Source organism: Lissotriton vulgaris, chromosome 9, assembly GCF_964263255.1.
Source record: "Lissotriton vulgaris chromosome 9, aLisVul1.2, whole genome shotgun sequence".
Classification (NCBI taxonomy): domain Eukaryota; kingdom Metazoa; phylum Chordata; class Amphibia; order Caudata; family Salamandridae; genus Lissotriton; species Lissotriton vulgaris.
Window position 1 is genome coordinate 386,322,343 of NC_141697.1, and position 27,941 is coordinate 386,350,283.

The window sequence follows — 27,941 nt, forward strand, 5'->3', positions numbered from 1 at the left end:
CGCTCTGGTTCTTTCACCCAGGCCTCCTTTCCACCGCCTTATGGGTCGTCTTCTTTCCATATGCTAGGCAATGGCACACTCTTTCTTTATGCCTTGTTCCACATTGCTAAGAAAGGGCACGAGCGGGCATTTGAAATCCTTTCCCCTTCAGTGGCACGTTTTCTTATGTTTCTCTTTCATGTTAATCCATTTAAGTACTTGCCGCAGTTTAATTACGCGCTACGCTTAGAATAAAAGTGCTAGGTAAATACCATGATTGAAATTCAATGAAGGCATGGGCAGTAGAAAGTGCTCAACAGGATGGAAGAAAAAGCCTTAGCGGACCTGCCCTGCCTTTCCCGCAACCCCCATCCCTCCCCTTCACCCCTCGCCCTCCACCCACCCCCTATGGATAGACCTTCTGCATGAAATGATAGAGTTGAGGAGCTAGACTCACAAATGCACTCTCTACCAGAAACTGCGCAGCAGCCTGGGCGAAAGACCGCAAGGTAGCGCAGGAGGCCTGAGAAGCGATCTCAGAGGGCTGACGCGGCCTATTTCTGGATGCGCTTTGCAGCATAAAGGCCTTGTCATCTTTGAAAAGTGCGCTTACGCTTCAATTGAGAGCTCTATTTGATAATAAATAAACCGAAAGTTATCTCAATTTCCTTTTACTCTTCATCTACACAGAGAGACAACAAACATGGCTCCTCCATAAAAATGCACCCGCTGCAGTCCTAAGAATTCAATTAAGCCAAAAATAATTAATGCTTCCAACACATTGAACTGCATTTTACATCTGAGCCACTGACGTTTTGTTCTTTCATCTGCCGTTTTATTAAATAATAATAAAAAAAAGTTTTGATGCCAAGTAAGGGAAAGAAAAAGGCCCGATTTGTTAATGTAATGTTCCCTTTCAGCTGACACAGCATGTAAAGTGTTTTTTGTGCCTTTGATTAAAATAACATTTTAAAAGCTTTGAACAAACATATCTCGCTTTACTTTTAAGGGATTATTTTGCATATTTCTTAGAGAATAAAGACGCTCAATCTTCCTGTCTCAGAAGTGAAGGCTAAGAATATTTTTCAGTACATGCCGAGAGAAAAAAGAATAGGCTGACTGTCGGATTATTAAACCCCACAACGCCCTCCTCCCCAAAAAGAGCTGCCTACGGATTAATTTCTCCTTTTATCAAATTATATTTAGTTGCTTTTATTAAAGGAATTTAACAACAGTGATTTACCGACTCTGTCTGGGAAATACCTTTTGCACTCAACACAGATTCGGCTTTTTCTTACCCAAAGCAGCAAACAAGGCCACTGAGAGGGCTTGGCCGATCACCTTAGTGACTTTTTGACAAATTATTTTTATGTCTTTCTATTTCACGGCAACCGATCAGGGAAGACAACAAATTCCTCCTCTGTGCATATTTTTTATTCGTACATTTATGCGGATTTTGTTTTTCAGTTTAATTTGAATTTATTGAGTTGAGGGGCATCCACTGGAAAAATAATCTTTTCCTACCATTTCAGGTTGTAGGCCAGTAAGGTGCCCACCTTCCTCTATGTCATCAAGAGCACAGTTTGCAATCCCAGGCTTTTGTGTGTCTCCCTAATGCATTCTGAGTGGTGTTGTCTTGGGCTGCTTCCATCAAACTAATCAGACTGACACACCTGATAATGTTTTGTAGGTGAAGAGGTCAGGACTGGAAGCAGTGTCTATGGTTGTCGGTAGCACTGTCAGTGTGAGGCTGAGATTGTACATTTGTGGGCTGATAGATGCTACCTGAGATATAGACAGTGCTACATGTAGAACTGTGTACACTTTTTACATTATGTACAGTCAACGAAAATAATGTGGAAATATGGTGAGGTCTGGCTAAAAGCAGTATTACACAGATACATCAAATGACTGCACTGTTACTTTTAGTAGAATAGGGGGGTGGGTGGTCAGAAGAGTGAGAGAGCAACTTCACAGTCTTTGTTGGTGGCCCTCCAAGTGGTGGACGCAGGTTTTTACTTCAACCTGCAAGGCAGGTAGGGAGGGAATGTCCTGCAGTTCTTAAAGGAGATCAGTGCGTTCATTTGCCTGATGCCTTCTAGGTGTACTCAGCGTAAAACACGAGGAACAGTCTGACGTTTTACAGCTAGGAGTCGTTTGTCAGCAGAAGGTAGCACACAAGTAGTGATCATTACCTACAGAGGAACTCCACAAATGATGGTTTGGAGGATGCAGCTGTTGAAGACCATTTATGCAAGGATGAGGAGTTCATATCGGGCTCGGCGCATGGCAGATAGCACGCAAGGTAAGGGTGAGGTGTTCACATTGGGCCAGATTCTTGGCATGTAGCACATAAGGATGAGGAGTTCATATTGGGCTCAATGCTTGGCATGTAGCACGCAAGGATGAGGCGTTCATATTGGGCTTGATGCTTGACATGTAGCATGCAAGGATGAGGCGTTCATATTGGATTCGATGATTGGCAGGTATGACGCAAGGATGAGGAATTCATATTGGGCTCGATACTTTAAGGTAGCTCGCAAGGATGAGGAGTTCATATTGGGCTCGATGCTTGATATGTAGCATGCAAGGGTGAGGCGTTCATATTGGGCTTGATGCTTGGCAGGTATGACGCAAGGTTGAGGAGTTCATATTGGACTCGATGCTTGGCAGGTGGCATGCAAGGTTGAGGCGTTCATATTGGACTTGATGCTTGGCAGGTGGTACGCAAGGATGAGGAGTTCACATTGGGCCCAATGCTTGGCATGTAGCATGCAAGGATCAGGAGTTCATAGTGGGCTCAAATCTTGACATCTAACACGCAAGGATGAGGCGTTCATATTGGGCTCGATGCTTGGCAGGTATGACGCAAGGATGAGGAGTTCATATTGGACTCGATGCTTGGCAGGTATGAGACAAGGATGAGGAGTTCATATTGGGCTTGATGCTTGGCAGGTATGACGCAAGGATGAGGAGTCATATTGGACTCGATGCTTGGCAGGTAGGAGACAAGGATGAGGAGTTCATATTGGGCTCGATGCTTGGAAGGTAGCACGCAAGGATGAGGAGTTCATATTGGGCTCGAAGCTTGGCAGGTATGACGCAAGGATGAGGAGTCATATTGGGCACGATGCTTGGCAGGTAGCCATCCAGTCTGGTGCTAGTGATGAGGGGTAGGATGGTGAAGGGGTAGGAAGGATGCATATGGTAACATTTATGACTTTATCGAGGGTGTAAAAGAACATTGTGGAAGGCCACTGAAAGAGCTCTCATTTGCAGTTTGAAGAAAACTTCAGTTTTGCCGTCTGGAGGTGAACAGATTGTGGTGTCACTGAAGCTGACATTGTGATCATCTCACAGTATGAGCAGCACAGAAGGCCCTATTGTGATAAAATTGAGAAGGCCACGTTTTTGGTAATTTTTACAGTCTCAAACAAAAAGCTGGCTGGTGCTTACATTGTACAGCATGCATCTATCTGGGGACGATGTCTGTGTACAGAATAAACCAGAGTTTACCAACCCCTAGGATTGAGAGGGAAGGGGCAATGATTCTTCTCTGATGGGAGGATTTGAAGAAATGGTATCAATAACTTTAAATGTTTGAAAGATGTTTTTTTTTTCAAGATTTGAGTTATCCATAGTGTCCCACTAAACCCTAGTGGTGTCTGCTTCTGCAGTACATGTGTTCATGAGGCACACGTATTTTGAAGCATCTTGTATACAGGGACCAGGTGTAAATGGTTCTGCCTATTCAGGCAATTTTCTTCTCATACTGCAAACCATAATACAAATGGATCTAATGAATTTCCTATGCTGTCCTTACGGGGTGTAGTGGTAGGTTCATTGTTCCTTTGACAATCATTAAGTGGAATTGTTGTTTCTCCGTATCTTAGAATCTGCCTTAGTTTTTTAAATCAGAGGCACAAGCAACATACATCACAGAAGCAGACACCTTATAGAGACATTCCCCCACTCATATGAAAAGTAACCAAAAGCAAGAGACAAAACTGTAGAACGACCACATGCAGTCTAGTGATGTAGTACAACCTTCCTTAACACTTCAATTTTGTAAGCGTTGTATTTGGTTTGGACACCTGAGAAACTTTTAAAGTGCTATGTCTCAACAGCACAGTAGAAAGTTACTGCCAGAGAAGTTATAAACTAATTCCTGAGGTTTAGTAACTAAACTAGATCCAAATGTTTCAAAATCTAAGAAGCAAGGTAGGTTAAAATGTTCTTCTGCCCTCCTTTTGAAAAAAGTGTTTAATTTATTAATCGTTTAGGGTGGTTAATGCCCAGAAGTGAGTCCATGCTTGCCTCCCCGTTCGATATCTTCTGCTTTCTAGCCACAAGACAAGTTAGTACCAGGCTGTCAACCTCCCTGCATACAGGGGTGACAAGTCCAAAGAAAAAAACAGTCTCCTGAGCCAGCCTTGCATCTGTAAACATTCCCAACAACAGGCATTCCAGCCTGCTCATTTGTCTGATGATGCCTGCTTGGGATTGGAGGACTGTTATGACATCATTTACCAGATGCCTACACCAGAGGAGTGGAATGGTCTGAGGCGACATAATGACGCTTCTATCCAGGATTCTGCTCTGCAGAGCAAACTGATGTCCACCCATCTTGTATCCAGCTATCCAGCTATCACATACATGTAAAATGTGTCACATACTAATTTTATAAGCAAATGTCAAATCTAGACAGGGTTTATACTTCAATATAAGCACAAAAGTTGCAGTTTCCTCTAAATTCTCAGGGGACATGATGTGCAGTAGTAAAGGGTTAGATGGGAACAACCACCTAATCACTACCCACCTAAAGTCAATATTTAACTAAATTTGTGTTAGAAGCTGAATATTTCAAGTGACTGACGCAATGAATTTCAATTATTATTTTTGTGGTACCACAAAAAAACTACAACGAAAGTGAAGCGTTCTTTTTTTTAAAGTTGGAAAATCCCTCGTGCAGGTTTCCTTTTCTCATAGAAAATACTTTTTGACTGTTGCATTCATGAAAAATGCAAATTAATGTAAACTAAAAAGTACACTAAGATAAAATAAGTTTTGAAGTAGAAATAATCAAGTTTTGGGACATGTTTGTAGTTAAACCGAATTTTCCTATCAGGGAAGTGGTGGAAACCTGTGAAATGGGAGGAAGGCACAGTGAAAACATTGCAAGTGTGTTGATACATAGTATATATGCCAATATCTGGGAGGTAAATATTTGAAGAGGAAAGTACTGTGTATATGAGAGGTATTGTTGCAGAAATAAACTTTGACAGGATGAGAAAGCTAGTCAGACAGCTCAGTGAGTTAAAGGAACTGCTGCATATATAAGTGTGCAAACTGCATACCACAGATACGTATTCCACTAGGGGTAGCATAGCATTTCACCCCTCAGAGACTGACAAAATGATACACAGAGTTGGATTATAGCCCCACATATTAAAAATTTTATTAAACTAAAATAATGAAGTGAATGAATTGTTATAAAAAAACAAATGAATAATGTCACACCCAAAGGCTGAGTATAGACTCTCATTTTGAGTTACTACTGCCACAAAATGAGGCAGAACTTCTTATCTAGAAAGAAAATCTTTCTTGTACTAATTGATTCGTGAAGCTCCTGCCTTAATGTAATAGCAAGTAGGTGTCACGGTATACTGCTTTGCTTGGGACTACACAAGGGCCAAATGGCTTGAACAGCAATGAATGTTTGGAATGTCCATCCACATATGTTTCAGACAAATGTGAGCAACTTGAAAACCACATAGATACAGGGCCGTCTTTAGGGCGGTGCGAGCAGTGCAGCCGCACTGGGCGCTGACCGGTGGAGAGGGTGCTGACCTCAGGGGGGCGCTGTGTTTAGCAATGACTTATAATTGGAGAGATAAGGGGCACTTTTGCCTGGTGGTAGGGAGAGAATCCGAGAAGGAGGTCATGGGATGTGGGGGCGCCAAAAGTGATTGTTGCACCAGGTGCCACCAGCGCCAAAGAAATGAAAACTGCAATGGTATTGGTAAAAGAAGGCCAGGGACGCAGGGCAGGATCCACTATGAAATGCATGCTTTGCCACATCCCGACTCACAGTGCCCACAGTAATATTAGCATTGGCTCTACAGTGGCTGCTCCAATAGGATTAGGTGACGTGGGTTCTAAAAAAGGGACCCACTAACCTGAATTATTTCTAGAATGGTTGGCATCTTGGCCAGCTTAATATGTTGTCACACCCCCTAACCCCATTCAATGATGTAATATGTGATGCTCCATGGTGTGATTTGGTACCCACAGCTGATAGGACCCCTGAAAGCTACCTAGTATTGCCCTTCGTGTAACGCCTGCCTGCTTTTGATCGAGAATCTTACAGGACAGACATACCCAAGTTCCAGCCAACAAAATGAGGCAATGGGTGGTGAAGGGGCTTGTCCGTGATTGTGTAGATTCTAGTTGGATGTATCTCACAATATCATGGTCGAAACATTGTCCTTCAAAAAATATCAACACCACTGCATATACCCTCTTTGTATTGTTAAAGTAAGTATATAAAGGCAAGTATAGATTTACTGTTCTTAACTCCATATCTACTTACCTTGATGATACAGTGGTACTAGATATCGTGGTGTCGATATTGTTGCAGAATGATATTTTGGCTACATTATTGTGACTCCCTATCCAACCTCTTTGTTTGAGTTCACAAATTCATTTATAAAACTATTAGATTGTAGCTCCTTCCTATACGGAATAAGGAATTGTTTTTGATCATTTGGCCCACTCTAGCCCAAGCAGAAGTCTTGTTAAATAACTGGTGCTAAACATTTACACATAAATGTAACCTCCTGTAAAAAGTCAAAATCAAAGATGGTGTTGATTAATGTAAGCATTATTGCCATCCAAGACGTTTGAAACATACCTGCAATGTGCTCCTGCTTCGGGCAAATTCCTTTTGGAGGTGTGTGAAGACGGTCTTCCTCATCGGGTGTGACTTGGATCCCGATCTCCACGGGCTCTTTCACTTTCCTGAGCTCTGCGCGCGATGAGGGGGGTGGACTGCTCTTATCCAGGCTCTTTTCGTAGCAGATGCCGCTGGCGAGGTTGCACTGTTTCTTCTTGTGCTCTATAAAAACCAAGATGTCCCCCAGGTGGAAGTTCATCTGACACTGTCCACAGGTTAGTAAATCGGGGTCTCGGCCCCCGCCGATGCCGCCTGACTCTGAGATCGCCAGGTTCTCGTCCTCGTCTGCGATTGCCGCTTCCACATTGTGAGCCTCTGCTTCTTCAGGACAAGAGAGAGAAAACAACAAAAGGTCCGTCTGAATGTCTCAACAACTTGCACACAAGTTCAATTAACATCCAGGAAAGCATTTCAACCTGTAGGATCCAAGTTTCACTGGACTTCTAACAGTATATAGTTACTCATGACATTAGTAGTTAACCCTTAAAAAAAAAGACCTCAAGGCTGGGTCAAATAACAGTTTGTATGTATGTTGGTATGTATGCATGTATGTATATGGCATTCTTATAGATGGAGCCTAGCCACAATGCAGCACAGCACTGTGCATGGTCAAAGACAATCATAAGTCAAGAAATAATAAGAGAGGATGCTGTGTTGGGGGCAGATAATGCACTGAGATGTAAAGATGTGAGCCTTCAACTCTTTCCTAAATTGGAGCAATGTTGGGACGGTGCTGATGGGACATGGGAATGTTGTTTCAGATCCTGGGAGCATAGATGAAAAAGGTGCCCTGTCTTGTTTTTTATTTCTTACACTTCTTAGTCCACAGTCTGATGGTGTCCTGGCTTTGGGTCTGCTGAGAACCCCTAGATGGTGAGCTTACCTGCAAGATAAACAGGGATCCTGGTTCTAATGGCTTTATAATGAGTGTGCTGGCAGTGTGTATAATGCCCTCTTCTTATCACTGCAAAGTATTGAGTAGAGAGAGGATGGTCTATCCTGCTCTGATAACCCTTCATCATGTCTCAGAGTCCCTGTGATAGCCCAATGATGACCCACTGCACCCCTCCTTCCACCCTTCTTTGATCCCTGAGCAAATTCACTTTTCAGTGACAATGACCCTACATATAATATATATTTCGGTGTCTTCACCAATTAATTTGAATTGATTTTTAACTTTTCCGCTATTTAAATTTCTTCTTCGTTTCTGTTTCTTCACTTTCCTTCTCTTCGGAGGCTGCCGTTTTGCATGTTTGATCCTGTTCAAGGGAATTACCTTGCTTGTAGGTCACTGCTAGAGATCACTTTTGGGCCATGTAGTGTGCCAATTTTGACTTTCTAAAAAGCGCTTAAAACTGCACTGCACTGTACTTGCTGCAAAACATGAATGTGTTTATTCATAAATTCATCCAATCTAATAACAACTGATAATTGCTGCCATGTGCCTGATGAAAAGCTTTAGAACGGGAATATATATGCACCACTGACTTCCATGCTGGAAATTACCAACATTCTTACCCTGAATGCAATTGTGTATTCCCTTTGCAGAACTTGGTGAACCAAAAATAATTTACTTTTTATAGTATTCCTGCTAGAAGGTCACAACAAAGGTCAATGTATTGGCCTGTATAATCTACTTGAAGCTAATGCACAAGCAACAACATACAGGTCAAAATGCTTTCCGACACCGGATTACCGTCTACTGGAAATTCAGCTCTCCCGTGACATGGTTGCGTTCAGATTTAAACTAGACTGCAGGGATATAATGAGATTGCCAAGGAGGCTACTGTCTCTAAAAGGTTGTTATCATTCTTTCAAGCGTTGTGACTGACGCTGCCACAGCCCTATCAGCCTTTCAAAGGCCCCAGTTTTCCAGGAATCTTCCTTTTTCCTCCACAAGGCAGTCAGCTTCTATTTGCATTGACTTCTGGGATAGTCTATAAAAACTCTTAAATGTTTTCTCTATCTCCCGCAAGTGACTGAGGGGGATGACGCAGTCACTTACTGGCCTTATTAGGCTTTTTTGTGGGCCGGGGCACTAGTCAAGATGTCACTGCAACCATTTTTAAGATTTGAATTGTGCAACAGGAGAGAGGATCTTCTCTGGTGCTTCTTGTTTACATGCTCTACTTTCATGTGCCTTGTCTTTCCACTCACTCTGTTTTTTTCTGCGTTTTGGGGTCGTAGGTTTTTCAAAAATTTCATTTTTATATTTTCTGTGTTCTAAGACAGGCAGGTTCACCAAAACGTTCTACAGATTGCTACCTAAACTGCAAACCATAACCAGTCACCTGTTTAGTGCCAAGGACTACTTGTAGCTTGTTTTATGTCTGAACTGTACACCATCACAGAATACCAGAAAAAACTCAGCTCCTGGCAACGCGCCACTCTCTACAATCCAATGTATGGCATTATAAGGCTCTCCCCATGTGGTAAAACTGTGAATACAAGTGTACAGTGCTGCGACAAAGCATGCATTTCCCTAACACCTATTTAATTACTATTATTTGTTACCCAAGTATCTTCCTTTTTATAAATGTTTAAGTATGATGTGTGGATAATTGTATTTACTGTACTCTGATGCCAAGACCCATAATTGTAGTGCTCAGTTTTTTTTTCCCTGTCTTTGCAAAATATGAACTGCTTCTAAAATTAAAAGTGGAAGTGGGAAGAATCGTTCTATGAGCAGCCTTGGTAAAAGCAAATGGTAAAGAGATGGGCAGAGGGTCAAATGTGGGGTCATGATACAAACATTATTTTACGCTCGGTGGGTTCTGTGAGCTGAACTAGAAGACCAGACCATCTCACTAAAAGACTCCTCTTGCAACTACCCAAAGTTCAATACCTCCATAAGTGCCATCGCCCTGGTAGACTGGTGGTCAAAGAGTCTACTTTCAAACCCTCACAGCAAGACAAAGAGGTAACCCAATGTGCAGTTAGAAGCAACCACTTCCCTTAAATGGCAACACGAGTAAAAATCTACGGTAGCATCAACTCTGAGCGGAAGGGAGATGGTTTCGCTCTTGAGCAGCTGGCGCATAGCTTGCTGTACCCCTGAAACTTCAGCAGGCTGTAACAACGTAAAACATGGCATTCTGGCTTTACTTGGCCTAGCTGTGCAGCTGCTGTAATTCTTCAGAGTTCCTAGCACAGGCCATCGGACATCTCCTATGACATCAGCATGAGCCCTACCTTCCCAGAGTCAGCCACTCCCCCTTTGCTGAACATCCCTCATTGGTTCTGGCAAAAAGGCAACTGTTCTTATAAGCTTATGCAGACAGACAGTAGCTGCTAATGGTACATGACAATGCTCAATTGAATTAAAGAACCGCTGACCTTCATACAACCGTGACATGTGGCTAGATCTCCCATGATTTCAGTTTGTGTTAATACCAACTCTTCAGCTTTCCTGTTGTGCAGATCCCTCTACTGTCCAATCCTGTAAAAGAATACTTCCTCGAGCTTACTCAGACATACCCCTAACCAGGCACGGCCCGTGCCGGGCGTTATACTGGGGCGGTGACGTCAGGCAGGGGAGGGTCAGGGTGGGGAGTTGTAAAATGTGGGATATGGACCATTAGAGGTAAGTACCGATGAAAATAAATAAAACGAATTTCGTTGCACACGCTGCATCACATTTGGCGATAATTTGTTTTATTTATTTTTTATCGGTACTTACCTCTAATGGTAATATATATATATATATATATATATATGTTTTGAGCATAAGGCTGGCAATAGGCTAAAACTGTACGTGGGCCAGGCCTAAAAAATATGTTCCAATATTTGCAAAGTGCAAGTGTAACCAGGGGTTGATCTACTAAGTAAGGCTCACTGCAGGATTATTTTCTGAAATCTACATTACGACAGAAGGAACGCCCCTTCTGCAGCAGTAACTAGCACATACAATTGCGATTATAATGCTGCTAGCTGCTTTTCTAAGAAAAAACATATGGAGGGATCATTTTGCAATAGGCGTTTAAACAGGCGTCCCTGAAGCACAGTCACATTGTCAGATGAATAAACACACCCAACAGTGGATTGGGGTAGTTTTCTGACTCAGAAAAGCTCCTCCAAAAAGGATATTTGAATGTTCAGTGCTACAGGCTAAGCAAGTGCTTTATTGGTCTGATATTCGAGCAGGATTTTTGTATTTTCTTTGTACAAAGCCCATAAAACACTAGGTGTCGGATGGAAGAGAGGTGGCGGCAGTGGTAATGGGTCCAGTGCTGGGCAAGAAAAGCACAAAATAGAGGTATTTTGTCTAGAAAACATAGAGTGAAAGAGGCCACGATCAATATTTTTTTGAGCAAGTGACATAAAAAATGACAAAGAAACGTGTGGCGGCAAGGAATGCACGTGATCAAGAAAAGCAGGATTCTTAGAGAACCACGCTAATGCGCTTTGTGACTAGGAATAGTACCGCTCAAGGAGCACCTTCAAAGGCAAATCATGCTTCTCACGTGCAGCTCCAGGGATTTTTAGACCCACTAGACATGCTTCTTACACAGACTCAAACTGGTGCAATTGAACTTCAGTAGCATTGCTTACTTACTCCATTATGGCCAGGAGTCTTCATAAAGTGTGCTTAAATATAGGGTAAACGATTCTTTACAAATTTGCTTGAGTCAGTAGAATGTGATTCATAGGAAGACAATCTGACGCTGCGATTTTAATTTTAAAACATATGATGTATGGAAGGTAGATCTTCTGGTCGACATCTTAGCAACAAAGTCCACCATCAATACCAGAGTATAATGAGGAGTGACTACACACATAAACAGATTGTTACTGTATAATGATGATTGTGCCAGCATATTGTAAGCAAAAGCACAGATTTTGTACTGAAATTCACTTTCCTGAATATATAAGGATCATGAGGGTTTTTGCCTGCTTATACTGACAGACCTAGTGTGGTGTTCAGACACCCAATATGGCTGGGGCTTCACTCAAACAAAAACTATAAAAATAGTAAATAAGACCATATTGTAAACAATTGGTTCATTTTAATATGGAGTCATTCTGAGATTTAGGTATTTGGCTCAGGAGTAAAAGGCAAATATGTACCGCCTGTTCATCCGTTCAAGCAGCAGGCGGAAGCTGAGAAGCTTAAGCCGTTAAACTGTTGTTCACACGAGCCTAATTTCAGGGGATAGGGAAAGTTGTGTCAGTTCGAAGAGGTAGCACGCAAGAAAAGGAAGATGTGACCTCGCCCACCATTTGTAGCCAAGCTCTCCTGTTGAAGAGACTAAAGCTGTCAGGCCAGGAAATGATAGCGGCGCAAAAGGCGGGGTGTGGGTGCCAGAAGTGAGTGAGGTATGCCTGAATCTCCGCCACCATGCTCTCATAACAGCGGCCAGTTCCCCTGTGCTATGTGATATATTTTAATTCATACAAATTCATACAATTTGTAAACTCATATACCCCTATGTGTCTTCCGAGGTTGGCAGAAGAGCCTGCGAGAGGCTGGTGTTTCAGCTCAGATTCACCTCTCTGAGTTTGCCTGTGCATATGGGGAGACGGGCCTGCCACAAGTCAATCCGCTGCAGAATAGAGGCCTTTGATTAGCCAAGTAATGATTGTCAAATTATCCAGCTTTACTTGTGTCATACGAGAATGAGATCTCTCCTTTGATGTAGCCCATGGAGTTTATACAAAATAAATACAAAAATATGGCAGCTCCAGTAAGTATTTGGCTTATCTACAAGTGTGGGTGCTGCTATTTTGAAACCAATGTGCTTTAGTGTGTGTGTGACAATTGTCTCATTCACCCAGAAATTTGAAACATTTGGGGAAAACAGTGCTAGTGGTGTTTTTATTCTGACTGTGTCCATTAGTCTAACATACCATTTAAACAGCAGCACCTTTATTCAAAGAAATTGATGTCACATGTAAGAAACAGCACTGCACCACAACAAATGAATTTCACATATAAGGGCCAGTACTTTAAACCAAGAAATGAATACCACTTATCCCTACAAATAGGTATCACACAATGCAAACAGCACCTTCACCCTAAGAAATGAATGGCACATATAGGGACCGCTACTTTCACCCCAAGAATTGGATGGCCCACACAAGGAGGAGTACCTTTATGCCTCAAATATAAATATAACATATTGGAAACAACATCCTTGCTCCAAAAATTAAATGGCACATGTAGGGAAAAGTGTCTTGATCCCAACAAATAAATGCCACATATAAGAAAAGTTCCCTTTTCCCAATAAATAGATGACAATTATAAAGATTCATACTGCACCCTTAGAAAGAGTCATTGCCTCCTGAGAAATGAATGACACATTTAAGGATCAGGCCCTTCGCCCCCGAAAAACGCAGAAAGGGTAACAAAGCTTCTAGACTGCCTCGACAATGTGCCTGCTTTCAAACAGAGTCTCATCGGTAGGATGAAATTGAGCTCTCAAAATTATCATACACATCTATCTATCTATAAATCTATCTGTCGATCTGCCTTTCTATATAGCCAGAAACTGCTTCAGTAGTTCCTGAACTTCAGAATGTCAAATAAAAAAGGCATGCAAACTTCCACCACGAATTTTGGTTTCCTTAAAATCAATTGCATTTTTCAGCGTCGGCTGTCCGATGTGAAGAAAGATTCAGTATGTTTCATTTACCAACCTAGATGGAGCTGCAGACGCATATTCCCTGTAGTTACAAAAAATAAGTGTTTTCTTGTCTCTTTGCTTGCCAAAAACTCTGCCAAGCCTCTTACTCGTAACATGTGGTGTTCTTTCGCTTTCTGGCAGCCGTTGCTGTGCTCTCTTTCACTTTCTTCATGCAGCGAGCCCTTGTGATCTGCAGTAATTGGGTTTTAAAATGCCCACAGACTCTTTGCACTCTTTACTGTCTTGTCCCCGCCGAAGACCCGTCGAACCAGCCCTGCCCCGTGTCAGCAATCACACTGCAATGACTGAAAATAGCTCCTTGTATTAAAGGAGATTTGTGGGGTCTATTGAGAGTCGTGAGTGCTTAGACCAACTAGTTAGGGTCACTGAATATGCATTTCACAAATTCAGTCTATCAACTTTCTTTTTTCTTATTTTGCCTTTGTTTGCCTTTATAAGCTAACCCAAATTGAACTCTAACTAAATATCTTTAATTCCAAGTCTGCATACCTTGAATATATTTTATAAATTGTCAAGGTACATATATGGGGAGTGAAGAACTGTAAACTTATAATTACCTACATGCACTTCCCTTCAAGATATTGTGGTAGTCTTTATTCTGGCTACGATATTTGTGTAGGATGATGTTTTGAAGAAAAATATTCTGGTAGAATACCACCCTGTGCTATTGAATTTGGAAACCCATATCCGGTCCTGTTTGGGCATTAAAAGATACACCATAATACACATAACTCACTTCTACCATTGACCTCACAAAGTATTCAACCCATGCTCTTAAAATTCTTTTAGTCAGAATGTGCTTAACATGGCATGGCCCGCTACACGCTACCAGTGAATACTTCCATACCGCTAGCAGAGACAAACCAGACAGGACGGTACATTTTGTAAATTTTGTAACGCTGGCTCCAATTTTCTTGTACTTATCTATGATCCTTATGCCTTGGGTGCCGCGTTTGTAAGTAAATTCTACCATGATAGCACAATAAACAATTACTTCCGCCATGTCCACACCCTGGCACATTCTTTTGCTACCAGAGAAGTCTTCTGCATTGAACATCTTGCCACTGCAAAGCTCTAAAGCACCAGCATCTCTGCTTCACAATATTAGAAACACTCAACCCCTTTTATAAGCCTTAGCCATGCACCTGCCCCAAAATACAAAATATGTCCTATTCATACTAAATGTTGAGACCTCATTGTGAGAAAAATGCCAGGCGAAAACACCCAACCCAACAATGTAGAGGTCGAAGCACCTCCCATGTCATCCTATGTTTTGCTATCGCCTATTTTCTGCCTGCGGTTCTTTTTGAGGATGTATTGTCCGAGGGCACTCAGATGTGGCCATCAGGCAGCACGGCGGCGCTATACTAAACCCAATAAATAATGAAAAGTGCAGACAAATGTGTAGCCTTCAAGTTGCTGCCTGCAGACGCTAGTTTCAATGATGGACACCAGACATAAACTGCAACATTGGATTTGCAGTGGTTTTTACGCGCTTCGAGGGACGCTTCCTTGAAAGAAATGCCTCCTGTGCTCCTGATGTGTGCCAATGTTGCTGCCTGACACTTGTGGGCATGAATAAGGGGATATGGGTTGAGGACTCACCCTGTACCCTAATAGAACTGCCTCCGGCTATCCTTTGTGGATTCGAATCCCTGTACGGCTGGAAGACGCATCTTTCCTTGCAAGGAAATAACACAGGTTGTGCCAGCTGCTGCTGGATGCAAATAATACATAACCTAGCTAGAAAAGCTTTTTGGGTACTGGTGGGAACTAGACTGAGAACACTGATCAATAATATCGATACGCTTGATGCCTTGTAGACAGGGGGATTGGAATCAATATTTCAGACACATGTCACAAGTACTTTGATTACTAATACACAGATGAAGGCTGAATAGGTGACGGATCAAATTAAGACTGGTTATAATATGTCAAATACACTGATCTTCATCAATAATGTTGACACTATAAAAGAACATTGATTAGCTCCTTTGTCATAGTTGTGCTGGAAGCCATTTCTTTGATTAAACAATGCAAATGCACTGCATGCCAGACCCCCGCTATATTGTATGCGCGTTGATCGCATGGTAAGTGCTCGCGTACTGCAAGTACAGAACTGGTGCAGCGACAATTAGCTTCATTTTTCATTGTTACTCTTTTCTAACACATTATCATGACGACTTGAACAGCTATGGCCGTGCAAGAGTCTACTGAATTAGCATTCCATCCAACACATTTACGTTGACTTCATGCTAAGGTACAAAGCAGGAATTCAATTGTTGATGCTCGTTGGCACGCAATACAACATGTGAATTTTGATATGTGGGGATCTGAAGATATTTTGTGGTTTAATTTCACCAAAACTCAAGTTCATCTTGGAGTATCTGGCATTAGGGACAGGTATCTGGCTAACTCAGTTTTCAAAAACTGTTGGACATACATGTAACAGGCATTGGCCAGACTTAAATCTCTAGACCAGTCAGTGGCGGTCAGTTGGCTCAAAGTGGGCCCCTCCTGCCACACTCTACTTCTATGACAGGCATAACAAAATTGTACTTTTTCTAAGAAACTCCTTTAAAATACTCTCAGACAAGTGTTGTGTTTGCCTCGCGTGCTAACTCTCCGTTGGGGATTTCTGCGCTACAAGGAATTCATATTCGATTTACACTAACTTTTAATATGATTGCAAAAAAATGAAAGAAAAGATTTTGAATTCTTGCTTTGATGAATTGCAACTGGAGGCAGCTGACGAAAAACACAAAGCATGCATGAAAGTTAAATTATTGTGGTGCACATTTGGGAGCGGTGAAGGTGGGGATTGTTATATCAGAAACAGCTTGCGACTGGATTACAGAAAACTGTACTGTTATTCTGTTCTTGATCATATAAATTCATGCAGCATCAAACTGATCTTTTTTAGAGTGTAAATATACTCGTACAGTACCTTCAAATAGCGCGATGCTGTAAAATGAAAGTGTACACTTAACATGAAAATGTTCATATAAGCAATAGAAAATAGTCGGTGGTCCTCACAACACACAACTGCTTTGTGTCTTAATTGTAAATGCTACTTTTTTCCTTTAAGGAAAGAGCTAGTTCTACTGTAGGGTAGTCGAACACTTAGAAAAAATAATCAAATGGCGTTTCTTTGATGAATACAGGAGGCATGGTTTAATGTCAAGTGAACGTGTTATATCGAGGTGGAACTAAAATAGGCACATTTCTCCATATCTTGAGTTTTAAAGAAGCATTGATGGCTGAACTAGCATTTTTCGTATAACTTCTTGCATTAGTGTTTTTTTCTATTTTTAACTGGACCGCTATCCCTATCACTGAAAAAAGGAGGCACACAACCTCGAAAAAAACCATATTTGGGTTCCTATAATTTCGATGAATGCTAATAGGCACCAGATACAGGAAAAGCACAAAACAAAGGGGTGGCACCTATTTTAATGAAGCATTCAAGCAAAAAAATGCATGCATTGTTCTGAGATAATGTCACAAAAGACTTGCATTTTGACGAGCAGAAATGCGGCCTTCTGTCTGTTGCTCTACTGTCCAAGCCAGTGCATGGGACCACTTTAGCCAAACACAACTGATTCCTTTTCCAACTAAACAAATGTGCGTCACAATCAGCGAAGTTTAGGCCTACGTCTTTACTGAATTTCAACTGAAGCGAGACTTCTGATGAGGTTTTCTGCTCAACACCCTCCATTCACAGTTAACAGAATCGGCTGCTGTGGTCTGGAGGTACAGTGCAAGCACAACAGTCAGTCCCACTCGTCTGCATGGGTACACACAAATCATACAAGAAATGTGTTCATGGAGACACTTGTGTGCGTGATCACATTCCCTACATATGCACATTTAGACACGAGTGTGTATTGGATCTGGATAGACGATTATACATATGGGCAGACTCATACTCACATGCACATATTTCTATACATTTAAATATGCCACATATTTATATAAATAAACGTAGGTGTTTGTGCAAACATATTTTCGTAGCCAGATGTAGATATATACTATACCCATGTCTATATGTCCCTACATATAAATCCACCACATATGCTATATATGTGCAGATGCAGATGTCTAGGTGTGTGTGGACAGACCTCCAGACAGACAGACAAACCAGTAAGGTTGCTTAGACGCACCAGTGAGTTTTTGTTGTAGTTCCTTAAAGAGACCTGCCATTCCTCCTAAATAGAGCAAGCTGAGTTTTAACGCTGTAATTTCAATAAATAATGCGAACAAACAACGGGGAAGATTCCGCGCAGTTCCAAGGAGAGGGGAACCCCTCGCGAGTCGTGCCAACAGCCGCGCGCGCCTCGGCTGCGACGCGATCATTCCCCGCTCTGCGCGAGGCTCTGCCGGCTCTCGCCGGCGTGCGAGGGGCTCTGGGGGCGGCACGCGCTCTGACAGGGTCCGGCGGCGGATACCGCGAGGAAGGGACAGTCTGTGACGCAGGCACTTCTACTTTTTAAGACTCCCGTCGGAGGGAGAGGGCTGCGGGCTCTGCGCCCACTGCCCGCAGACACACTGCGACCCGTGGCGGACACCCTACGACCCGTCGCGGACAGGCTCAGGGGAGCAGTGGAAGGGTGACAGGCACGGCCTTTCCTCTCACCCTAAAAGCACGGTCTTTCGTTTTACCTTATCTTTCAGGTTCAAATATAATGCCACTTTCTGCTTCACCTGATACAGCTCCCACACATGGCACTTTAAAATAAAGGCCACTGTTGCTGACCTCAGGGATGGTAAAACTGTGTTGTAGCTAGCAACACAAATGCCAGAGCCTCAATATGCACGAGCACTTGTGCAAATGGAAACCCACCAATAATAGCAAGGGCTTTAAGAAAATGTACAGCCTTCACCCATGCTGGCCCTTTCAGCTACTTATGCTCACGTTGGGTTTAGAGAAACCGAAGCATCCTCCTGCTAAAAGAACAGGTCTGTGCTTAGAATTAAAAATGGGAAATTTGACAGCGAGATCATATGGTGAACATAGAAAATTGCTCACAAGTGCACACCCGAATGCTCTTCGCACTAATGGCTGCGTCCCAGCCTGACATGTCCAGCGTTCCTTTATTAACCGGTTTCACATAGTCTGAAAAAGGGAAAGTGATGATGGGGGCGGGGGACTGAGCAGAATCCTCATACGTGACGTCGCTTTGCAAATGACTGTATAACAGAACGCTGCAAACCATTCCGTGTTTGTGGAGCCCGTACGTGTTAAAATCAACCCCCTGCTCCATCTACGGTGAGAACATCTCGCAGGCTGTAAACAGTCTAAACACTGACAACCTCTCCTGATCTCCCCTCACTAAACACGCACTTCGACGACTACAGTACAATTCAGTGCAAACCCGCTATGATACAGGCTAACAGCTCCCCCTAGCGGCCAAGAACTATTTATAGCCAGAGGGCTCATGTGAGTCTCTGTTTTTCCTCTCTTTTTTTTAACAGACTGCAAAGTTTGTTTTGGAAAGTATGTATCACAACAAGAACGAAACAGTAGACAATACGAAGTGGGGCGGAACCACAAAAGAGCAAGGAAGGGCCTGGGAGAGCAGACACCTCGGAATAACATAAACTTGAGTAAAGGTTAATATAGAAGTGTCCGCCTGTACTAATCTTCAGTGTTAACTGTGACACTCCCCCTGGTCAAACATTTTGTTATTCTGCAGGACTGCTGTCAAACCTCGAATTAATCATGGGTGCTTAGCAAAACGCAGTTTTTTAAGAGTTTGTTAAATTCTGTCTTGCCTGTTGATTTTTCAAACGATTATATATTTACTGGCTAAAATGCAACTGCCCGGTGCTATTTACTATCTACAACTAGAAAAACATCGCTGGAGAAAAAATTGTGAGCCCATATATTACTTAAAACAAGTCAGCCTCCAGGAACCTCAAAATAATCGTTTAAAACAGGCAACTAAATATGGCTCGTGGCTATGCATCTGAACTGTAGTTTAATACAATACAATGTAAAACGAGGAAAACTTATAACGAGCCTCCAATGAAATTAAATTGAGTTTGTTGTTCCTGCCAGCAAAGGACTAAAGGAAAAGCCAGGAGGGGTGTATGCATCAGCCCCTGCATGAAAATATCTCAAAATACAGGTCTGTTCAGGTTGCAAAGCAAACTTTCAGAAGGGTCTGCGAAATAACAAAGTTGTCTATGTTTGGATTGCTATAATCGCAAAATGTTTTCTAATGCTTATATTCTGATCCAGTTTCATCCAGCAAAGTAACAACTAGAGTTTGGTCCTTTTCATTATTATTAATAGAATAATTTTATTTTGCACTAATCGTGCAAAAACCTGCAACGTTATCTTCTGTGCACGTCTTCACTGCTTTCTAAAGAAAAAAACCTCTTTCTTAGCTGCCTATCAATCCCTAGCCCCTGCCAGCGCGTATGCTTTTACGGAAAGGATCTGGTCTGCTGCACTTCACACTTCCATACATGTAACGTCCTTTAAATGACCATTGTCCCAAACGGGCATCCATACTTTCAGAGAGGCGCTGTTCCGTCCTAACAAACAAGGCGTCTGTGCCAGCGTTGGCGTTGTCAGTGATGTGTTTGAAGTCAGAGTATGATGTAATTGAGCTGCATCTAGTGAACAATTGATAAGCAGACACGCCTTACTAAAAGTCATAAATGTCTTCATCGCTGATAAAAGTTTGCAGCTGCTTGGAGCGGGCTTTCCGGTTGGTGAACGGGTTTATACTTGAGTGAAGCTCAGAATGTATATTTTTGGTTTATTTCTCTATATGGCTTCAAGTGAAGTTTTTGTTTTTTGTTGCTGTTCTCTCTAACACCCATCCCCTTCTCTTCCCCCAAATCTGGACAGATGCAAGACGTTGTAAGATGGGTGCCAGGCAGCGAGGTGCGACGCTGAGACACCCCACGACTTCTGTCGTGCCCACACAAACTTGGAATGGATGGCACAGTAGCTGTAATCAGCTCGGACGATATTGCATGGCTGTGACTGTCACTTTCAGAAGGAAACATATTCGCTCCTTTTAATTAATTGTGAAACCGGTTGTGCTAGCTTTGTACAAAGCCCGCGTCTTCCTCGGTTTTGTGTATAAAATGTCTTCGTTTCCTGTTCTCTGCCCTCCCTTCAGCACGCGGATGCTTGTCAGCGTGTGCACAACATGCAGGCTGTACTATGTGAAGCACGTGTGCAGACATGATTGAACAGAGGGTCCCCCTCAAGCAATGCAGCCAAGCCCCCGCATTCTGCCGCTTTTCTTCGTCTGGATACCTAGTGGTCAAGGCACCCATGCAGTCCGTCCATTGCATGCAATTATGCAATCCCTTGTGCAATGCCTAGGCACCCCAACAGCCACTTGGCAATGCACATAAGCCTGCCCACCTATGCACCCCCATGCATTCTGCATATGAGATGGGCAGTCATGCAACACCAGGGCTTTAGCCAATGATCTAGGCACTCATGCAACCAAGTCTACTGCACGGGCTATGTAGGCATGCAACCCATGTCTACAGCGCATGAGCTGGGCGGGCATGCAACCCCATGTCTAACGCACATGAGCCAGTAGGCATTCAACCCCCTGCCTATGGCACTTGAGTTTGGCAGGCATGCAATACTGTCTGCTGCGCATAAGCTGGACAGCCATGTCTGTAATACATGGGGCAGGCACCAATGCAACCTTTACACTGGAATGAGCTGGACAGCGAAGCATACTTGGGTCTATTCTACTTGGTCCGTGCACCCATGCAACCCAACACTCTACACTGGAATGCTCTGGACAGCGATGCATGCTTGGGTCTATTCTACTTGGTCCGTGCACCCATGCAACCCAACACTCTACACTGGAATGCGCTGGACAGCGATGCATACTTGGGTCTATTCTACTTGGTCCGTGCACCCATGCAACCCAACACTCTACACTGGAATGCGCTGGACAGCGATGCATACTTGGGTCTATTCTACTTGGTCCGTGCACCCATGCAACCCCATGTCCACACCACATGAGCATGGCACCCATGCAACCCCAGTTACATTGCACATGAACTGGGCACCCATGCAACTCCTCGTATAACGTTACATCCCAATAACTTTTGCCCATCGTATGTTGTCTTTGCACACATACAGCCCCCTCACCATTTATCCTGACGATGACTTCCAAGCTACCCCATGGCCTTTCTTAATTCTGTGGCCCCCCGCGTTGGTCATTGATCATTCATTATACTATGCTTTTGCACCCTTATGAGCATCCTGTCCCATATCATTTGTGGACAGTTATCTGTCCACCCCATAGTATATGTGCACACATGCAACCCACTTTCAATTTCCCAAGCCATATGCAACAATGCGGCCTCGTTCTCGACAATGAAAGTGAGACAAATGCATCTCAGTTCATTGTTCAAGAGTTGCATTTCATGTCAGTCTCGTACTCGCATGTGGCAAGCAGCCTGCCCACTGCTTGTTATCAGTGCACCCATGCACCTGCCCACTCATAAAACGTGCACCCATGAAGCCACTACCCAGCCCTGTATCACCCATGCAATTCCTGTCCATTACCTGTCCTGTGTGCACCGATGCACGTATCCATTCATCTCAAGCTGAGCACCCCTGCAGCCCTAGCCCATCGCCGTCCCCATCTTTACCCTAGATGCATGCGCACGACCTCTGCCCACCCCATCACCTGTAAACCCATGCAATTCAGGTCTATTACTTGTAATGTGTGCATCCCTGCACCTGACTATTCGTCACAAGCTGTGCACCCCCTTAGGCATGCCACGTTATCTTTGTATTGTTGCAGCAAACACCATATCCACCCCTCACCGCCTAGAGGTCACTCGCCTTTAGAAGAGCCCATTCACTGAATCCCTGTACCCCCTGCCTATAAGAGCCTCCTAACCAGAAACATGTAACTGCTGCCCACTGCCACCCAGCTGCCATCTCACAGGAAAGCCAGGAAGGGTTCCACAGAGGTATGAATACAGCGCTATGAGACCTCTGGGTAGAAGGCGCTATATAAATACAAACACCCAGCTGCCTGCACGTGAACTGGTGTACCCCCATACCCACACCCTAGCCGCCCAGCCCTTGCCCAGCGTGGCACACCAATTTCCCGGATGTTCACACACTGCGAGTGTATCAGCCTTTTCTATCAGCCATCTCACAGGAGGTCGGCCCCTCACCCTGTGCCTGGCGTGGCGCTTCTCTGCCTCTTTCCCCTCACCCCCTCCAACCCCCCACCTCTCGGGCGCCTTCCCCGAGCAGAGACCCCCGCAGCTCCTCGTCAGCGTCCTTTGTGTTCCTCTGATGCCCTCACCCCACAGCATCACCAACAGACAACACAGCGTCCACCCGCCCCCCCCCCGGCCAAAGCCCGGACCTACCTGCTCCTTCCACACCGACTCCCGCGCGTCCCGCTCATTCAAGGGTTCTCCGGCGCCTTCAGCAGCCCGGATTTGGGATACGTACCACTCCCCACCTCCCCCCAAAAGTATATAATGTGCACTACGCCAAGGGGATGGGGGCGGATAACGCACCATGTGAGATGTTCCCTGTCTGCAGACCTCCCCAAAAAAATAATCCTTTTCCAACCGCCGCCTCCCTGCTGTTGCAAAAGGCACTCGCCCAAAAACAAATGCTCGCGTTCGCAAAATAAAGCTGATAATGCAACCACCCAGGCAAAAACACGATTCGCTATCTGAAGAAAATGCTGTTTAAAAAGAAGCAAACGGAGACGTCTCTATCAACAGCCCGAACCGCCGCTGCAAAACATATATGTCAAATAAATTCTATTTATCAACAAAAAGACAAGTGTCAAACGCAAGGGAAGGGACGGAACGCCGTGCAGCCGGCAGCTGCTCCTGGTCTCGGGCTCTCTCGCCGGGAGGAGGCGGTATATGGAAAGAGCTGGCCCCATATTTATTTATTTATTTAAATTTTTGTAAAATATAACATAAATATTCGGATTTGCCGGTGCCTGAGACTCAGCCCTTTTCGGCAGCTTGGCCATGTGAGGCAGGCTGCTGACAGGCTGGAAGCAGAGGGGGTGGGGGGGACTCCGGCTCCGCTAGGAGGAGAGAGGGGGGAGGAAGGCAGGGAAGCCAGGAGAAGGGACCCGCGTGCAGCGTCCTAGCCGGCCGAGGGAGACCCACCCGGGCACAGAGATGTCAGGAAGGGCGGCTGCCCGTGGCAAGAGGCTGCTGCGCGCCCTTTACGGGCCGGTCTTCACCCTGCCCGTACGGGTCTACCGGAACTCTTGGGCGACCCTCACGCGGAGAGCTTTGCCCTCATTTCGTGGTCCTTTTGTATTAATAAAGCACAATTTTTCTGAGGTGCCGCTCGAATATTCACCTTTCCAGTGCATTCTGTTGGGACGATAGCGTTGAAGGGGCTTTTCCACGTCAAAGAAGCCCTCGTGTGACTGTGATGAGATGGGGGTTCCTACGGACAGGGAGTCCGGTACAGTGGCCTCTTTTGGGGTCCCCTCCACCCCCGCAGTGTCTTCTCAAGCTACGGCGGGTGCTCGGGCTAATCGCCGTTCACCTGGATGGTTTGAGAGGATTTCAACCTCAGATAGCGCTTAGAAGAGGACGCGTTCCAGCATACGCCCTGCCCGGAATAAGCTGTTCCAGGCACGGTGCCCGTTACCGGGTGCATCACCGGGAAAGGGTCCCCAGCCTACCCTTTCATTTTGCAATGTTTGCATCACTTTCTATTCGAGCCTGCGCCCATGTGCACCATTTTACAGGTAAACAACATCATGCAACGGCTACCCCACTTGTGCAATACGTGCACGACAGCTGGCAGTGCCCTGGCAACGTGCCTTTCCTATTCACGTCCCTTGTCTTTGCAATAGTGCTCATCTTTTGTAAATACGTTCACAGCTGCCTGCAAACCTGCACCCTCGGGCAGCCGCCCCCCTAGCTGCCTGCATCCGGCTCCCTTTCATACGAGCCCTGTGTTTGCATCCTCACGTTGCATTTGTTTTCCTTTTCCTGGGGGTGTGGGAACACTGAATGATCGCATACAAAGCATAACAATACTACTTATAAACAAAATGCACTGCGCTGTCTTTGCAGTTAGGTCAGCCCTGTTCACGTCCCGCAACCTCGCCTAAAATTGAGCAAACGGCGCCCCAAATGCAGCCCCCTTGCACGAGACGAAGAGTGCACCGCCGGGCAGCCCATGTGTTTGTCATTAGCTCTCCCCGCCCGCCCCGGGATCACCTCGCCTTGTCTGCCCTCCTCAACTTCAAACACCGCGAAAAAAGGGGAAAGAGAAAAAAAACTACAACAGAGAAATCCGCGAGCAAACCCGGGCTCAGCCTCCTCTGCCCCTCTCCCCCAACTGCGTCTTCCCAAAAGCCTTTCCACTTTCTTTCCTGTCAGAGACTTCCATGTGCTGCTCGCCAACTTTCAACACTTCCTATTTGTAACCAGCAGCTCTCTCCTCCCTCCAAATCCCCCCCACCCCCCGAAAAAAGCTCCCCTCTGGCTTGCCACCCCGAGTTATTGCAGGTCCCCTCCAAAATGCAAAGGTACAGCGTGCATTTCAGATTTTATTGCATTATGCACGATAATGCTGTTGTTTTCAAGTTATTTCCCCTTCAGGTGAAGGGTGCACTCTCTGCTTTGCAGCCAATGCTAATATTTCGGTAAAATGCACCCCCCATCCTTAAGTAGCAGTATAAACTTACGTGTGATAATCTCCCTCAGTGACAAGTGTTGAGGGTTTCCCTGCTTGCGACGGGACATTGCCCTGGCATTTACACTGGCATCGCCCGGGGAGCAGCACGGAGTACTCTTTTCTTTTCCCACGTTGATTCTTTTTCTTCTTCTTTCTTGTCAAATGTCTTCTTCTTCTCAAACAAATAAAAGTCACGGAAAAAAATCTCGTTTCCCTGAAAGTGGAACTTCCTTCCCTCCTTCAAATGAATTCATAAAAAAAGCTGTCCACTGGATTTTCCACGACTCGTCCTTGAACTTGGCAATGCTTCTTGAAGGTGTTTTAAATTTGCAATATTTTTGTCCATCCAAAACAATGAGACTTTTTTTCTTTACAGAGGTGCTTGGCGAAATTTGGCAGTTGCACTTCTTGCCCACAAAATAAAAAAAATGAAAAAAAAATGACAACAAAAAAAGAAAGAAAATGCTGTAAAAAAAAGAAGAAATTCTGGTATTTGCCAAAAATGAGAAAAAATCTGTGAGTGACCCTTGGCTCGGGGTTGCGGGGTGTCCGGGAGCGGTGCCTCCTTGCTCTGCAGGCTGGCCCTGGTGGCTTGCAGTGCCCCGCACGTTGCTCTAGCTCCCCCTTCGCCTGGCAGTGAGGGACAGGGCTCGGCCGCTCTCTCCTCCCTGGCTATTACTATTAATGTTGTCAGTCAGTGTGAAGATGGCGGAGTCCGTGGCTCTCCGGAGCTCCTGCCTCTCTGTGGCTGGGTCTGCCTCTGTACAATGGGATAAAATTCAAGTTCAAGTGCGGACGTGACGTTTAATCTTGCACTAAGGAGACAAAAAAAAGACCGAGAAGAGTAGGAGCACTGGGGGCGACTAGCGGTGGCTTTTTAACACTGTACCCTGCGAAAGACAACAAGCGAAACCACATGCTCTGCAGGCGCCGGGGCTCTGGAGCGCTGGCTCTGTGTGTGTGTTTTTTTTTTTCTTTCCCTTTGCGCCCCGTGTGCTCCTGTCAGGGAAAAAAAAATGCGCACCCCTTTTCCCTCCCCCACCACAAACAAAAGGTGGGCTGCCTAGGGGAAGAGCCCAGCCTGTCAGGGCGCTGCAGGACACCGCCTGGGCCATTTCTGTCTTCATTACGGGAGAAATGTAACAACTTGATCCGGGTCCGGCGGCACCCGAGCGGCGCAGGGCGGTGGAGCTGACTGGGCACGGCGGAGCCGGGGATCTCCGCCTTTCAACAATAACTTTATTTTAATTATTAAGGTTATTTCCAGTACTGAGCACCATCACGCACCAAAGCCCCCCTCTTTCCCGCCACCCCACATTCGAAAGCGTTCCTCTTGTATACCCCCACATACGCCCTGCCCCCCACTGTCTAACACGTGCCTTCTTTTCCATTCAGCTCAGAACGTGAAGTGTACTTTTGCTTTCAAAGAAAGGCAAAGTAACGTCATTGACATGCACCATGCTTGTGTTCGGTTTGTAAAGATGCTTCTCTGCATACACATGTCTGCTTGAAGAGTCTAAAAACTACATTTGTATGTGATTGTAGTATAATAATAAGCTCTTAGAGTATAGTTTTTTGTAACAGTCAAACTGGTAAACAGTGATCTGTCACCTTTATTAGTACACCTGTGCTTAAACAGTGTCTAGGACGGAACAATTGTTTTCACCAATGTGGTACACCTGGGGTCTCGATAGATAGATAGATAGATAGATAGATAGATAGATAGATAGATAGATAGATAGATAGATAGATAGATAGATAGATAGATAGATAGATGGATGGATGGATGGATGGATGGATGGATGGATGGATGGATGGATGGATGGATGGATGGATGGATGGATGGATGGATGGATGGATGGATAGATAGATAGATTTAAGCAGTCAAGATTTATTAATGTAGCAATGCAAAATATAATTTATGGTTTGGTGTCAAAGTAATATTGTAGATGAATGGATGGATGCATGGATGATTCATGAATGACGGATGGCTGTGTGAATGGTGGGTGTCGGCGTGAATATATGGTGGAAAGTTAGTTAGGCAGACACGTGGATGTGTGGATGGATAGAGTTGGATGTAGCTATATGCGAGAAGGAATTAATGGGTGGGATGTATGGATGAATGGGTGGACAGACAGAAGGATGGGAGTCAAGGTAGGTAGACATTTTGTAGAAGTATGGATTGCTTTTGAGATGACTAGAAGCAAAGTTGGATGGATGGTTGGGTGGGTGGATGAATGGATTGGTGTGTGGGCTCGTAGATAGATAAATAGATCGATCAATAGATAAATCGATCGAGCGATAGGTAGATGGATAGATAGATAGATAAATAGATAGATAGATCCATAGATAGATAGATAGATAGATAGATAGATAGATAGATAGATAGATAGGTAGATAGATAGATAGATAGATAGATAGATAGATAGTTAGATAGATAGATAGATAGATAGATAGATAGATAGATAGATAGATAGATAGATAGATAGATAGATAGATAGATAGATAGCACAGTTTGGATGGAGGCTAAGCAGATAGACAGATGTTGTATATGGATGGATACACAGATAAATGGATAGGTTTAGAAGGGCATATGCAAGAAGGAACAAGTAACTCGGTGGAATGGATGGATGGGTGGATGGACGGACGGACGGACGGACAGACAGACAGACAGACA

General features: G+C 44.4%; 1 protein-coding gene across 3 annotated transcripts in view; it reads right to left on the minus strand.

Annotated features, from left to right (window-relative positions):
* Nucleotides 1-26,014, minus strand: part of BCL11B (BCL11 transcription factor B) — a 150,775-nt gene extending 124,761 nt beyond the window's left edge. For 2 of the 3 annotated variants that reach the window (XM_086937751.1, XM_086937750.1), the window contains exons 1-2: nt 25,275-26,014; nt 6,893-7,255 (exon numbers count right to left, since the gene is read on the minus strand). In XM_086937751.1, coding sequence (XP_086793877.1) covers nt 6,893-7,255; nt 25,275-25,332 — 421 coding nt within the window. In that variant the 5' untranslated portion in view covers nt 25,333-26,014. Of the gene's footprint in view, nt 1-6,892; nt 7,256-22,962; nt 24,228-25,274 lie in introns of those variants that run through there. The other variant, XM_086937752.1, reaches the window with a different exon arrangement.
* Between the last annotated feature and the right edge of the window lie 1,927 nt (nt 26,015-27,941).